Below are 17,631 nucleotides of genomic sequence, written 5' to 3'. Positions count from 1 at the left end.
ATCACTGCCATCTCACCTCTGTCTGCGTAGGTTTGAGTCTCGGATTCAGCCAATGCGGGTATGTGAGAAAGCTTGCCAGTAGCTTCTCGTGGGTTGGTGGTTCTTTCCGGGGTTTTCCCCCGTGTTCTTCCTCCACCATTAATACTGGCCGCCATGTATAGCCTATCATGTGCTGAAAAATGGCGTTAAACCCTACAACAACAACTATATCATGTGCTGGTAGGGCAAGTCAGGACCAATCAGCCCAATTATAGTCAAACCTGAAGTAATTAAAATGAGAGAGCAGGTTTGCTCAATAAATATATTAGTTTCCTTATAAACTGTTGTTGTCACCATTAAATTTTCAATAGAATACTGTTGAATTAAATATGCAAATTTTGCCAAATATCTATAAAAGCTTGAAAGCCCTTTCAGAATACTGTAAACAAGATTCAATTAAAAAAAAAAGATTTTATCATTTGTTTAGAGTTTTAAACAAGCAAGAAGACAAAAATGAGGGTGGGGAAGGTGTCCACTGCACAAGAACAGCAAAGAGTTGTACTACTAACAAGAGAACTAATACCAGAACAGAACACTAAGAGTTATCTTCCTCTGCTATTATTTAACAGAAAAAATATCTGAATTTATTTTGTGTTGATGTTTTTTCTTATTTTAAAGTTGCATACTTTCACACATTGCCGGTGTAACAGAAATTACAAGCAAGAACTGTCAATATGATTTTTATTTCAGTTACCACATCCCCATGAGTGGTTGGTGTAAAATGTTTTTAGTAGCTTGCATGTCTGCTAGTTGAACATATTTCCAGCACTGAAGCCATGTCTTTTGCTTCCATCCATTGTTTTTTTTATTTTATCCCTTTCAGGATTCTCCAGATCTTTTTCACCACCAGATGTAATTTTCAATAGTAGGGTCCAAAACTGCGGTTTGCAATGTTCATCTCTACCTCTTAATCCAAACAGCTTTCCTAAATTTGAAAAGACTGCACAATCCAGCACTATTCCAATTCTAAGAATGTTGTTTTGTTTGTTATTAAAGCTGTGTGTTTGTCTGTCAATAAGTGGTTGTGAGTGACCCACACCTATCACTTTCCACACTGTTTCCATTTAGTTTGCTTTAAAAAAAGCACATTCTTGTCTTATTTAGAGATCACCTCACTTGTGTTAGTTAACCAGCCCTTCCACTATTTTTTAAAGATCATATTTATTGGCTTACATTGTCTTGCTTTGTGAAGTTCCCTACTGCAACGTGAATGCATGTGTCCATTATCTTTTCTATGTCTTTCAATAGAATTTTTCAATGCCTCCAGGAAGTAGGTTCATGTTCAAAATCATCACATCTGCACATTGTAAGAAAAGTTCACAAAGATATCCATTTAACAGACTCAGGCAGGTAGATGTTTTCTATTGTCCAAGCCTCTCTCCATGTCCTGTACCCATCACTGAACATTTTTTTACATCTCACTTTGTCACTGCTTTGGTACTAATTTTCTTACTCATTTTCAATGTAACTTTCTACATCACCTGTGTAGATCTCTTACCTGCACCTGTATCTCTTCCCAAAGTAGATGAAGAAAGAATCTATTGCATCTTGAGCAATATGCTGGAGACATCAGAATTTTGGATGTGGTAAGCATTCATGGCCATTTTGATTTCAATTTTGATTCGAGTTCTTTGATGTGGGTACATATTTACCGAGATTGCATGTATATACAATATAGCTGGGTAATGCCCTTTTATTAATTGACTGAGACAGTTTATAAAGAAAAAACAAGATTTTAGTTGTTTCATGTTAATGTTCATCTCTACATGAACATTTGATGTAAAAATAAAATTCCAAAATAAAATAGAGTCAGCCTGCTAGAACTGCCATACTCTTACTGTCAATGGCTTGAAGTTATCCAATCAAATATGATGTTTAAGTTAAGCCAGAGTTTAAGTAACAAGTTTTTTAATCATTGGACTGTAGCCAAATGTTTCTCTGTGTAAAGTTTATTCCTTAAAGGAAAATGTTAAATTAACAAACAAGAGACCCCATTTTTGCTGAGCCATACTTTTATTTAATAATATACTTTCTCTTTGCATTCAATTTAAGGTGCATACAGGCATGCACAAAGATGCATGAATTTTTGCCTTCAACAAAGATGGGTCTAACAAAAATGAACAGCTGTACACAATTTATTCCAGCAATTCATCTCCCTCCTCCACATCTTTCAGACTTAGGACTTCAATATGTCCCTTCCCCTTTGTCTCTGATCTGACTAACTCCTCAATTTCTGCAAAGCAGCCAGGGTCTATCAACACCACCTGCAAAGGTAGATATAAAGATATTTGACATTACATGATCCCTGAAAAGTTTCCTCACTTGATAGCATGATGTCACATGACATACATACATACATGCATACATACATAACGCATGCATGCATGCATACAATAGACATATATACATATATACACAAATACATTCATGCATGCATGCATACATACATACGTCCCTGAGTGGCTGAGTGGTCTAAAGCGATCACTGTCATTGAGTCTTGGGCTCATCCATTGTGGGTGCTTGAGAAAGCTTGCCAGTAGTTTATTGTGGGTTGATGGTTCTTTCTGGGATTTTCCCGGGCTCTTCCTCCACCGGTTATAGTGGCCGTCGAGTATAGCCTATCTTGTTTTGAAAAATGGTGCTAAACCCCATAAAAACAATAACATACATACATACATGCATGCATTAATCATTTTTAATTGTCTTGACACTGTGATGATTCTTTCTGAGTTCATGTAGCTGAAATGGTAGATTAACTTCTATGAAAACAGTTACAAAATACTTGTTGTTGTTGTTGTGGGGTTTAACGCCATTATTCAGCACACGATAGGCTATACATGGTGGCCAGTATTAATGGTGGAGGAAGAACCCGGGAAAACCCCGGAAAGAACCACTGACCCACGAGAAGCTACTGGCAAGCTTTCTCACATACCCACACTGGCTGAATCTGAGACTCGAACCGGCGCAGACATATGTGAGATGGCAGTGATCCATAACGGAGAGTGCTTTAGACCACTCGGCCACTCGGGGGCCCCTACAAAATACTGGTCTTGAAAAACAGTTACAAAATACTGGTCTTGGGGTTCAAAGAATAATTTACTTAGCTGTGTCGTTTTACATGAAATAGGCATCTGATTGATTAATCATGTGCCATTTTGTATGAGATATTCTGTCTGCAAACCTGAAAGGCCTTTATGACAAGGCACTGTCGGATTTGGTCAATTCTGTTCTGCACTTTTCTTGAGAATCTTTCAAAGGTTTTTCTTCTTTTAGTAATAGTGACCATATCTGAGAATGGATCAGCAACATTTGTGCAAATAAACATACAAATTTACAACTACAAGATAAAATATAAGAGAACAATACAAAATGTATATAAGATAATTGTGAACAGGAATAATCCTTAAAATGTAAAGTCAAAATTCATTATGTGAAGAGCACTTTTTTTTAGAAAGTCCAAGATTTTATCTGGTTGTACATCATCATATAGATTGTTAGCTGAGTTCTTATTAAACAATCTAATGTATCAATGACTGGTTTCTGATAATAAATAAAGATTTTTCCATTTGGAATGATGGTGTCCATATTTGATGGCAGATTGACATCATTTCTAAACAAAATCAAAAACCCTTCCTGCTACAATGTTTTCTAACAAGTTTAGTCAAATTTTGTTGACTGAAAGTCACTAAAGATGGAACAGTATCACCATGTTTAATGATGAATCAATATATCCTGTACAAACTTGAAACCCATACATGCCAAATTGCTTCACTCAAATTCTGATCAAATTCTTTTGAGCAGCTTCTCAGAAGTCATTTAAAGGTTTGCCGAGTAATGATGACCATACTGAAGCATCATTATCTGTACAAACCTGAAAGCCCAACCAGGTGACAGTTTATACCAGAAATACATTCCCAAGGTTATCGTGTCAAATGAAAGTAATTTTTGCATTTGATACTTGTAAATTAAGAATGTTCTTGGGCAAAATTATATCAATAAATTAAAAATTAATGATTATTTATGCATAATTTTCAAACAAATTAATACATATAATAATTCACTGCTGTACTTGAGTCACAGCACATGGAGCCAGTGACGGCATAGGAACAATGACAGTTTTGCAAATGTGATGTTATATAACCATTATAAATGGCATTAAAATGAAATGCATAAATCAAATTGGCATATAGTGCGCATCATCTGAATGCCATGGTTGGAACTGTCTCTGTACTTTCTAAAATAAGTTTATAATATTAAATGGTGACAGGCAATGCAAACTAGACACAAACTGACTTGGACTTAATCAGATACTACACATAATCAAGCCCTGACGTCTCTGTAATAACAAACTTAGCCAATTCAGATTCCATCCCTAATGTACAGATGTCACTCACCAAACTAATTTTTTTTAAAGATATCAGGTAATATGCTAAGATTGATGTAAATCTGGAAACATGCAAATTCAGTTCTCTGCCTATCACGGCAGTGTCACAGAAAGTCCACAATCATGAATTCTAGGACTTTCAAAACAGAGCTGTAAAGTTATTGGGCAAGCATCGAAAGTAACCAAGTAACAGTTTGCTCCAAATTAATGGAAAAGTGTAGAAAAGGCATTTTTAAAATAACTATCTGTGACCCTGACCTTAGGGATAAAACCTTGACTGTGATACATCGGTGTGTGATTCTAATTTTTTAACACAGTTTTAAAAATATTTCAGTCATATTGCTACGATGTTTGCAGTAAAGGAGTTTATAGTGAGTCTAGCACTGGGACATCATGCCACAGACATGTAGCGTGATGTGCCATCTAGTCACATTATCCTGACACCAGGCCAATCAATCCTAACACTAACCTCTTAATGCTGAGCATCTAGTGAGACAGCTGTTAGTACCTTTTTTATAAGTCTTTGGTATGACTCACCCAGGGTTCAAATCCATGACCTCCCACATCCTAGGCAGATGTTCTAACCACTAGGCCACTAGAGCGGTGATGCATGATAAATGAGCTGCGATCAAACTGTATGTATACCATGGTACATCCACATGTCTCAACCATCTTGTATGGTACTATGAACTTATGACCTTGACAATAATATCTTAAACATGCAATGCCACACATCATCAAGTGTACCAAACTTCATCCATTTATCTCAACCACCTCTCTTGTTCAAAAGCATAAGACCACATATAACAAAAACTCATTTATCTTAAACATAAGATTCCAAATATTGTACACAACATGCATATAACCAAGTTGCAACACTTAATCTTATTAGCTCTAAACTTAAAAAGTGGAAAAGAAAGTATGATGGAAAACATACATCGACTCTGGCCTTGACCTTAAAGACAGGACCCTCAACATTGCATTAAATATGTTTTCTAGTGATGATGTACATGAATACCAAGTTTCTCAACAGCTGTAAGAGTTAAAGTGAATATGAGAAAGTGGAAAATGTAAAATACAGAGATATGAACTGTTCCTGAAGACAGGGCATACACTATGTATATCAAGTTTCAGCCCTGAATCAAACAGGCTTAAAATTAAGTAGTGGAAGGCAAAGTGTGAATGACAGACTGTCAAAAAAGTATGGATACTATTTAAAGCCTTTTTTTCAGGGGAGGGGACAAAAAGCATTTAGGGTGGTAACACTGAAAACTGAAGCCATATATATGGTGCAAAACACACCTGGTAATGATGACAAATATTTACTTAAAGCTGCAATGTTTTTTCTCATCTCTGCATTTAAAGAGTGAAAAAGAAAGTATGATAGAAAAAGATAAAGTGTAAAGGAAAGTATAATAGAAAACATAAAGTACTAAGTTGTGACCTTGACCTTAGAGACAGGACCCTCAAAGACACACTTTCAAGTTTCATTTCTTAATCTCAAACAGCTTTAAAGTTGAAGAGCAAAAGTATGATGGAAACAAAGTAATGAGCTCTGACCTTTACTTTCAAGATAGCATGCTAAAAGTGGGACACAACACTTTATAATGACATTGTACAATTACACTGTTTAATCCATTAATCTCAAATGTCTTGAAAGTTATACAGGGGATTAGAAAATGTGATAGAAACATAAAATGCTCAGTTGTGACCTTGACCTTGAAGGCAGAACCCTAAATTGGAATGTGATACACCCTCTACTGATGCCGTATAAGAATACCAAGAATAAGCACTTAATGTCAAACAGCTTTAACATTATAAAGCGAAAGGGACAGTGCAATGCAAACAAATTACTGAGATATGACCTTGATCTTGCAGATTGGACCACACTGTGATACACAATACACGTTATAGTGATGATGTATAAGTACACCAAATTTCATCCCTTTATCTCAAATGAATTTAAAATTACAAAATGAAAAGGAAAGGAGAGAGAGATGAAAAATGGATAGGCATAAGCACGGTAATTATTGCCCTCTAATCTTCAAAAAATGGGATGCAATATGGCTGCTAGAATGGTAACAATTAAATGCTGACAGATGATGCACAATGAATTACTAGAGACAATCACAGGGCCACATCGGAAGTTCTTTTAGCCATCAATCAGATGCTCTAAAAAAAAGGCCAGGACTGGCAGGTCAAGCACACACTCACATCATGCCTGCAGACCATGTGCCCTTGATCCCAAGGTCAAAAGGCAAAACAAACAATGTCGGAATAAATTCTCTTAGCTTCATAATAGTTTATCCCAAGTATGAAGATAAATCCATCAAGGATTTAGGTTAAGAAAATAAATGCCAATGAAAACAAATGAACAAAAATCAACTTACAGATATTTTGTTTTTAACTGGCCTTGACACTTGGTAAAAGGTTTGAGCATTTACATCACAGAATGAACAGCAACATAATTATTCATGCAAAGTATGATGATATTCTAATGAGAGGTTTAGGAAAATTATGTAAACAAGAAACTTTAACCAAACCTGCTTAAACTCTTGATGTCATCACCACTGGCAACAAAAAATGGCCACCTGATTGGAAACAGTGTACTGTGAAAAAAAACACTGAAAATTGCAAAACAGGGCTTCAATCATTATTTGTATTAAAACTGACTGCAAATAAGAAATATTTTTACAATTCCATCTATATATGGATAAAAAGTAGCCATTACCATTTCTACACAAACTATTATGAATAACTAAAAAAAAAACAGTCGTTCAAAGAAGACTTCAAAAAATCTTCCACTCTCTAATTTCTTACCATCACTAACTCTTCCTCAAAATTATCAAGTTCAACTTTGGTTGCAATTTTTCGGATCTTTGCCCTCAGCTTCTTATCTTCTTTAGCTGAAATGAAAATAAACAAATACAATAAATCAATCAATCAATCTCAATTTATTCATTAATTGCATTTATGCAAATATCACCTTGAAAAAATTATCCATTAATCAACTTATCTGTACCAGCCATGTCATTCCACATCAACCCTATGCATATGTAAACTAACCGATCTACCACTCTGCTATTTCAATGCCGCTGAGAAAGAAACAAAAACAATTCAATCCAATCATCACATTTATCTAGACAGATAGTTGGGAACTATAGCACTCCATGGTCACATTTTTGAACAAATTCTGAATTGTCAACTGGTCATCCACTCACCTGTAGACTTCAGAATCATAACTTGGCAACTAGAAAATGACATCAGCAGTTTCTAATTATAACTCTAAAAAGTATTTGGCAAATGCATTTTTTATTCTCTTTTTGACTGAAATTGCCTGTTCATACATAATCATACAACCTGCAACCAGTCAAATATTTGACCTGTGCAATCAACCTCAGTTAACAGTATGGATCCCAACAAATGCAGACAAATATTTTGCCGACAGTCTAGGGTTAGGATGATCTTGACTAGTGACAGTTCTCTCTAGAAAATCTATTAAAAATAACTTATGCTATTTATAATTATATCTCAACCTTCTTTAAAGGTCACCTACATTAATCAATGTCCTGTCTTACACAAACATTTTTTCAAAGTTTCAATTACCAAAATACAGAAATGAATTTCTATTAAGCAACCATATTAAGAGGCCACTTTTCTTACTTCAAAGAGGTGACTGCTTATAGCAGGTTTAATTGCACTCATCAATCTGCCTCAACTAATACCTTCAATTTCAATCATTCTACTATCAATAATTCCCCACGAAATTCTGCTCTCAATGTAAAAGCAACAAAATTGTTATGGCTTGGCAACTTAAAATATGAAATGGTCAATAAAATGTTCAAGTAGACAGAGCCCTGTGGCAACTAATGTTTGACAGGTTGTTGGAGTGACGGAATAATCACAGCAGCCTCTATATCAAATGAAGTGGATCTTGTTGAATGAAGATGCCAATCCCTATGCTTTTCACATATTGCAATAAACTGAACAGTATCAATTTAGACCTTTCATTCTCATGCATCCACCATACCCCATACCTTGTGATGATGTAAAGTGTCATCTTGCCATGGCTGCATTATGTCATGACTAAAAAGTTTCTCCTAGAATACTTACCCAATCACATTAATGTTAGGAATGTAAGCCCTACTACCTCCCAAATCCACCCCTTCCAAAGACAAAATTTATCTTTTTGTCCATATGTAGACAAAGGACAATAATTCTTTGCCCATTGTGTAACGGGATGCTTGAAACTTCTTTCTCTGTCAGATATGTTCCTGGTCACATTAACGTTTGAAGGAAAGATAACGGAATGTTGAGCATCCAAACAATACCCCAGGTAAACTCAGAGGGGAAAATAATGAATTCCCCCGTATGAAGGCTAACTGAGAGGAAGAGAATGAATTCCCCCATATGAAGGTTAATTGAGGGGAAAATAATGAATTCCCCCATATGAAGGTTAATTGAGGGGAAAATAATAAATTCTCCCATATGAAGGTTAATCTACTCTCCCACTGCGAACAGCACAACTGGAGGCATCATAGCTTATGTCTGGACAGAAGAAATAATCAGAACTTCTTACAGCATACAATTTCCTGATAAATCCAACAAAGGCTGTTCATTCGGTTCTTTATGTTGATATCAACTGGGCCTGATTTACCAGATTCAGAGTTTGTCACTGTGGAGCTAAATCTCATACTAGATAAAGCTCTAAAGGGCTGACTATGCATGCCATCCTATAGTCTCCTAGAATACTAACCCAATCATATAAATGTTAGAAATGTAAGCCCTACTACCTCCCAAATCCAGCCCTTAAAAGACATTTATATAACTGGCCCCCAGCAAATATATGACAGTCAAGGCTAGGCTCTCAAGAGATTACTCTTAACAATTTATTAATCGGAGAAATTTCAGAAAGTATGGCTATTTATCATAATAAATGCTGGTAGATTAAGATATTGAGTGAACACTAAACTTAAACAAAACAAAATGGAAAATTCATTTGTACAGCTCATTTAAGGTTAACCATATATACAAACATGTTCATATTTTCCTGAGCTGCTTGAACGCATAACTTTTATTGTAATAATATGTGTCCAACAAAAATATGATAGCACAGTGCGGATGGCAAAGTTAAGGTGGCAAAACTGTAAAAGGAAGTAAGACTGTCTTATTGTTTAGTGCTACAAGTGCATTTTATACTACTTTCCCTTGTCCCAAAATCCTGGATGATGGGGGTCACAGCGTTCATGCCCCTGGGATCCTAGGTGCAACACTGCACTGGACAGGACAGTATAAATAATGTATGTGAGTTTCAGATATGGATATAGTTATTTATCTAATTAAACATTTATATAACTGGCCCCCAGTAAATGGTAATATTGCAGTGAAAAAACAATAATGGACAGTTCAATGGCTGGGGTCCTTCTAAATGCAGACTGGGTCTTCCATTTATTTTGAGTTGCTAGTTGGGCTTGTCAAAAGAAACTGTTATCCTATGTCCTGGGGTCAAGCTAGGCTTGAATTTTAGGGAGAAGTGACTTTGCCTTTTGGACAAATTAGGGAGAAGTGACAGCTTAACAGGGAGAAGTGGGAGTAAAGCAAGAAACGCAAAACGCACACACACACACACACACATACAAATATATATATATATATAGCAACGAATTGACAACAGTGCAAAACTAGTATCTAACTAGCATGAGTGCTTTCGACTCTTAATGAGTCTTTTCCAAAGGCAAATACAAAACATTGACAAGACAAACAAATAAAACAGAAATACTGTTATGTTTGCAAAACTTTACATGACTACCGCATAATATTTAGACTTTGCTTTCACTGAATTATATATTTTCTCCAATCTATTTAACCAATTATTTTCGAAAACAGACAATCTAATGATGTGGTATTTAAGAGATACAACGATGTCCACCAATACATGTTCACTTATTCTTTCGGATTGATTTTGTAAAGAAAATAATGCAAACACGGTATTAGAAAGTGCTCTTCACTGATTATAGTCTTTAGAAGAACTACTATTTGCATATTGATGTTTAAATTTCAAAACAGAATTTGGTATATTTTCATTATCTAAAAGTACTCTACTGCAGGCCTATCTTCAGGAACTTGAGCAGTGATATCATACTCAGGAAAGGGTTAATGATTAGTTAGCTATTAAACCATGTCAGCCCAGTTGATCTATGTTGTGGTGTTCCACAGGGGTGTGTTCTTGGGCTTGTTTTCTTCATTCTATACATTCAGTCACTCTCAAGTGTCACAGATCATCATCCAGTGTCTCACCAACTGTACGTTGATGAGACCCAAATATACAAATCTAGCCACCCAATGAAATTGATGCTACCATCCAAGGTGTAGAGAGGTGCATTTCTGATGTGAAATCATGGATGACATGTAACAGGCTGCAGATGAATGATGATAAAACTGAGGCCATTCTGATTACAACACAAAGACTTTCTCATTCACATCCTTTACCTCAAACAATAAATATCAGCAACACCAACATTAAATTCACATAATCATTACGAAACCTAGGTGTTACACTAGACAGTACTCTCACATTGCACCAACATGTCATGAACATATGCAAGGCTGCATATCTTGAGCTGAGACGCATCAGCTCCATTCACAAATATCTTTCAACTGATGCCACTAAAACACTTGTGTGTTCATTAGTACTTTCAAGACTGGACTATTGTAACTCAATTCTGCCTGGTTCATCTCAATATCTACTCCAAAAACTTCAAAACACAGCTGCTCGGGTCATACTTAGAGTACCATGATCAGAGCACACCTCCCCACTGCTCTGTACCCTACACTGGCTATCCATTCAATCCAGAATCAAACACAAAATTTGTTCTCTGTGCTACGTTTCACTGATGGACTATAGCTCAACATACCTATCTGCCCTCACCCATGTGTACACACCAGCAAGATACTTACGCTCCTCTTCTGACAGTCGTATACTCATTATTCCCACTATGAAAACAAAGTCAAATGGACAGCGTTCTTTTGTATACCAGAGCCCAGCAACATGGAATGAATTGCCCACTGAACTTAGACACAAAGACACAGTGATCACATTCAAGAGTGCTCTCAAAACTCACTTATTTTGACTGCAAGAACAAACATAAAGACCTAATAATGTTTCCTACCTTAAATATTCTCAGAATGTTTTTTTCTATATTTTCTAATTTCATGGTGTTTGTGTTTGTAATCATATCATTATGTATGTTTTTTATCTTATATGTGTTGTTTAATGTTGTAAAGCGCTTAGAGCTTCGAAAGATTATGTTCTATACAAAGTCCTCATTATTATTATTATTATTATTATGTGCAAGAGTTTGTTTGTCAGACTAATTGGTATAAACACAGCATAAATACATTTCCCCTTTGGCTACAACTGAACTTACAGACTACAGCGATGGAGCATCTCAAAAGTCATAAAACAGTCAGTCACTGCACAGCAAAAAAATCACAGGAATGAAGTCATTTTCTCTTTTCTATGAGAAGAAGGCAAAATTTACATTTTTCAAATGTCTTAGTCACCCACATTTCCTGGTAGTGTGTCCTCTGATGTCTCTGACAAAAACTTTAGTGTTCCAACTACAGCTAAATCATTAATAACCTGCTGGGGGTCCATCTGTAGGAACCTCATCCTTGTGAAGATCATCTTATTTGTAGGAAATGGTATAAACTACATACACCAAGTGATACATGCAAGTTTTCTAATGTGCGAGGGTTACCCACACCTAATGCCAGGGGGACAGAAAATGCTGAATAGCACCTGATGGGTGTCATCATTATATATTATCTGCTGCCCATACAAGTTTATCACAGTCATTCACCACTTCCACAACAGCATGGTAGCCATTCACCACTTCCACAACAGCATGGTAGCCAATGTAATGGATGACAGCAAACCCTCAGATGACTTCCCAGTTACAAATGACATCAAAGGCTGCACTCTGGTTCCCATTCTTCAGTATGATGTTCACTGCCATGCTCAAAGAAGCATTCCAAAACAATGATGAGGGTATCCATGTCAGATGCCAGACTGAGGGGAAGTTATTCAACCCCAGACGACTGAAGGCAGTCATGAAGGTGAAGGAAAGTCATCAAGGACTTCCTCTTTGGTGACGATTGTGCCCTCCATGACAGCTTAGAAGACAACATGGAGAGGTTCACTGAGGCATGCAACAACTACAGCCACACAGTCAGCACCAAAAAGGCTGAAGTCATGTACCAACCTGCCACTGGGAAGCCATATTGTGAACCAAGCATCACAGTGAAGGGTCAGAAACTCCAGAAATGTCCAGAGCTTCGTGTATCTGGACAGCAACCTCTCAAGAGCAGTCAACATTGACATTGAGGTCAACAACAGATTTGCCACAGCCAGCTCTGCCTTTGGGGGATGTGTGGAACCGCAGAGGAATCAGTCTTACCACCAAACTTAAAGTGTACCATGCTGCAGTGCTCACTACCTTCTTTATGCCAACAAAACATGGACTGTCTAGAGCAGACATTCTCAACAACTCAATAAATTCCACATAAGCTGTCTTTGAAGGACTATGTGGATAATGTGGGTGGATAAAATTCCTGATACTGATGTTTTCATGAGGGCCAGCATTTCATCTGTCTTCACGCTGCTGCAGAGGGCCCATGTTAGATGGGCAGGTCACATCATAAACATGCCTGAGAAACATATTCCCACAAAGCTGCTCTATGGTGAACTCTGCAAGGGAAAGTGTACTGTTGGGGACAAAAGAAGTGCTTCAAGGACTCATTGAAGCTGTCCTAGAAAAACCTGCTTATCAACAGTGCCTCATGGAGGACCTTTGAGCAAGACCATCCCTCCCCATATAGCAAGATCACATCTGATGTCTGCACAGCACAATAGCAGAAAATTGCTGAGGTGCTGAGAAAACGTACTACTCATAAGGTGTCAATAACCAAACTTCGATACCAACCCTTCTGTGCTCCAAATGTCGGTGAGACTTCTGTGCCCTGATTGGCCTCACCAGACATCTTGTAATGCATCGTTTGAAAACAGATAAATAAAGCTGTGGTCGTAATCAACATTACAAGACAAACATCACTATTATCATTATGCATATTACCTAATTCAGTCAGATCAGTTTCATATCACTCATCTTTAAAAAGTCTTTGCAAACTGATCATGTATTGTCCCCCCCCCCCATGCTCTGTGTGTGTGTGTGTGATTTGGATTTTTAATGTAGCTTTAGAAATTTTCCAGTCATATCACTATGATGTCTGCAGTGTGGCAGTTTATAGTGATGTCTAGCACTGGGTCATCATGCTGGACAGAAGTAGCATCATGTCCCACCCAGCCACATTATCCTGACACCAGGCCGACCAGTCCTAACACTAAACTCTTGAGTGCCAGCTGCTATACCATTTTTGTAAGTCTTTGATATGACTCTGCCGGGGTTTGAATCCATGACCTCAAATGTCGAGTTGGACGCTCTAACAACTTAGGCCACTGGCACGGTTCCATTAGGCTGTAATAACATTTATTTTTGTAGGTCTCAATTTCTGTGGTTTTGTAAAAATGATATTTTCGTGGGTACTTAAATTCAAGAATTTGCCTGTAATAGCATGCATGTTTGTTGGTATTTAATTTTTGATGAATTAACCTCTTTAAATACCCCAAATGAAGGATACAAAAGAACAAAACTATGCCCGAAACAAGTAGTGGTTGCTTCAAAGGTTCAATTAATACTAAATCAAGCACCTGTCAAGATAAATACCTTACATTCAACATCAAAGGTAGGTAATCAGTTATTAATGCACATGTGGATGATTCCTACCTTAAAACTATGTCCATAAAGCTGCTCTATCAGTACTTTCTGACAATCATGTTGCAAACAAATTTACACAACAAGGTAATTAATACAGAAAAGCAAAGAACTTCATTATAAAAATCTATTTAATGAACATTTATCCCAATGTAATTACCAACGAGTATTTAACCATTTAATGGCCCCAACCCCATCGATATCCATCCCATTCTTCATTATTCAAATGTCCCTCGGTAACTATGCTGCAATCTATGGTTTTGAACTCTATTTTTTTGTGAGTTGTCAAGTGAGAGGTGTATCTAAATACCAAGTATATTTTAAAAATGGATGTGCTATAAACAGATAAGAAACAACATGAACTTTGACAACATGTCTGCTGTTTTCGTTACCTTATTCAAAGCTTACCTGGAATTGTCAGCTTCAGCCTCATCTGTGCTCGCTGGATCTTGATTATCTCTTTTTCTGTTAACTGTTTGATGACTTCCAAAGCCTACAGAAAGATTCAATTGTAATTTATACAATTCTGTCTTTACTTCATATGCCTTAAAAAATATCAATAATACTTTTTTTTAAAAAAGGAAAAGGTAACTTAAAGAGACCATAGTTCATTCTGCAAACGATATCCACATCTTGAAATGTAGCTAAAATTAACAAATCTGTTTCATACATGAATAATTTAAACATAATTCATATTTACATGCAGCATAACACCAATCATTCAATACATGATGAAAAAGACTGATCTGTCAACATGTAATCTGACATGTCCATCCTGAGTTCTGGGCAAGTCCATATTTGATATCGCAAAAAAAAAATCAAAGGAAGGCAACTATATTATGGCTAATTAGGAAAGCTGATCACTCCTAATTAAACAAACTGACTCTTCCACAGGTCATGCTGGAATAGAAAACTTGTATGTAGACAGAACACCCTGTTCTAGCATGTATTTAATGAGACATATGTTGAACTGAATAGCGATGAAATACTTCTTGAAATGAATTAGTTACTTTCAGCTAAATTTATTGACAATAACCTGAAAATTCAGTGAGCTAGAAATGCATATTCATTTGTGATGCTGTGCAGAACAAATTATTTGCATTACATCAAATTATTGCAGAAACAAACCTCTACTGGTTAAGAAAATACTATTGGTTTGGTTTTGTGTTAGGGTTTAATGCATTTTTCAGCATGTAATAGGCCATACATGGCAGCCAGTATAGCTGGTGGTGCAACTTGTTGTTATGGGGTTTAGCACCATTATTCAGCACAAAATAGGCTATACATGGTGGCCAGTATACGTGGAGGAGGAAGAACCAGGGAAAACCCTGTAAAAAAACCACTAACCCATGGGAAGCTCCTAGCAAGCTTTCTCAGCAAACCCACATCCCTTCACTGCAAAATGTGTTCCCAATCCTGCCACCAATTCCCCAAAATCATGCTTTAAAGCACTGCAAAAACCAACCTGTTGCTTTGTGTTCCGATTTGGTTTGACTGAGAAATGTAGATCTTTCATGGCTCGTTCGATGAGTGTGACTGTGTATGGTCGATTTGTCTCTGGGTTAACACATTTGTCTGTAACAATGGTAGCAATATCTCTAAACATTGATTCCAGCTGGGTATGTCGCTCTTTCTCTGACACTTGTAATTCTCCTTTTGCCAAAATCTGGAAAGAAAGTATGAATAACTTGAGACCCAAGTGGGGCTGATACTGCTCATCTGGACTAAAGGTTAAATTTAGAAAGGCAGGTGCCTTATGTTGAAAGACACTATCTCAGGATAATTTCTGGCTCTTTGGTACCAGTTATTAGTATGGGACTCTTTGGTACCAGTTATTAGTATGGGACTCTTTGGTACCAGTTATTAGTATGGGACATGTTATCTGATTTCATTTTTACTTTGAGTAACTTCATTCAGCTGGACTAGATTGGCATCTTTTGTATGAATGTGAAAGGCATACAAGGTATGATTCAACCCATCACATTATGTCTGATATAATTACAAATCTGGACAAAAAGTATTTTTATTTAATATTAGAAAAAAATTGATACATGACAGCAGAAAAATACCATTCCACTCAGCTACCATGGAAGAAATACCATAGTAGGAAAGCCACCCCTGAAACAAATCTGATAGCACATGTTTTAAAAACACATTCAAACCAAATATGATTCTAATCAGCAAAACCATTCTGAAGAGTCTGAAAATAGGTTGTCAACCTGACAGCTAAGGAGGCCACATCAATGCTATCAGAATAACCCCAAGTCTGTAGTTCAATGCTAAATACAAGCAGAGGAAATAAATGGATAATGTGTTTGTGCCATGGTAAAAAAAGCATAGTAGCGTAGATAATGCTGATCATCAAAATGTTAAAATATGTTCAATATCCAAATTTACCAAAATCAATATTTGTTTTTGCCACCAAAATTAAAATGCATCACAATATACATTAACAATATTTACTGCAGTCTCGGGTTGCTCTGATCTTACCTTTCAGGCAATGGTGAAATCCAAGACTATCCGAATGCAAACAGCACTGTGGACCAGTTCTTGTCCAGACATTAAAATCGGCAAAAGATGTACAACAGATGCAAGGTTTTTCAAGGTTCCCTAGGACCCTGTACAACAGATACAGTGCCATACCATAAGCTCACATAGCCATAGATGTTATGAATAAAACCCAATGAACTAATAAAAACTATGCTATGTGTATTGGATTTAATTTATATTCGATTTAATTCATTTGCTTGTTTGTTAGTTTTAAAATTGTTTTATTCCATTACATGCTATTGTAATGTAACTTTATTTACTGGATTTGACATTTTTCAGAAATTCATTTTCCAGAAATTCAGTTCAGTTTGACCTGACTGTTTTTCGTAAACACTAATAATAGAAACTTTCTATCTAATGCTGACCTAGTTCCTGGCCTTGATTCAGAATCAGAAGAGTTGAAGTAAACAACTTTAATTTTTTTTAAATTCTTTCTCACAGTAAGATTCAAAAAGTGAAATCGAGGCCATATTTGGAATACATGACAAATAACATGTGGCAATTGTTTCAAACTCTGGTTTTTCCAGTGGAATGAACCACATATGGGCATCTGTTTTGCATCTTACTAATACTTAATATTGATGTTTTGAGAAAGAATAGTCATTCTGTGCCTTAACAATGGAGAAGTCCAAGTGTTTTATGTTGTGACCAGTTTTTTGGGGGCTAATTATTTTGTTTTCTTCAAATTATTTTAATTCCAAGACATTATTTTTCCCTGGAACTATTTGTGCACTAAAATAATTCTTGTACAAGGATAGTTATCAAAATTTACAAAAATTAAAACAATGGAATATTATTTTCTGTGATTCAACAAAGAACTGTTGG

The 17,631-nt window shown here is 36.3% G+C and overlaps 1 protein-coding gene across 2 annotated transcripts in view; it reads right to left on the bottom strand.

Annotated features, from left to right (window-relative positions):
• LOC149775077 (ribosome maturation protein SBDS-like) overlaps positions 1-17,631 on the bottom strand; it is a 36,743-nt gene that overhangs the window by 3,518 nt on the left and 15,594 nt on the right. Inside the window, exons 3-6 of one of the 2 annotated variants that reach the window (XM_089944259.1) lie at positions 15,722-15,922; positions 14,665-14,749; positions 7,244-7,329; positions 2,170-2,303 (exon numbers count right to left, since the gene is read on the bottom strand). In XM_089944259.1, the coding sequence (XP_089800385.1) occupies positions 2,175-2,303; positions 7,244-7,329; positions 14,665-14,749; positions 15,722-15,922 (501 nt within the window). In that variant the 3' untranslated portion in view covers positions 2,170-2,174. Of the gene's footprint in view, positions 1-706; positions 2,304-7,243; positions 7,330-14,664; positions 14,750-15,721; positions 15,923-17,631 lie in introns of those variants that run through there. The other variant, XM_089944258.1, reaches the window with a different exon arrangement.

Source organism: Sinohyriopsis cumingii, chromosome 19 (assembly GCF_028554795.1).
Source record: "Sinohyriopsis cumingii isolate HCF-2022 chromosome 19, ASM2855479v2, whole genome shotgun sequence".
Classification (NCBI taxonomy): Eukaryota; Metazoa; Mollusca; class Bivalvia; order Unionida; family Unionidae; genus Sinohyriopsis; species Sinohyriopsis cumingii.
This window is presented reverse-complemented; position numbering and strand designations above follow the sequence as displayed.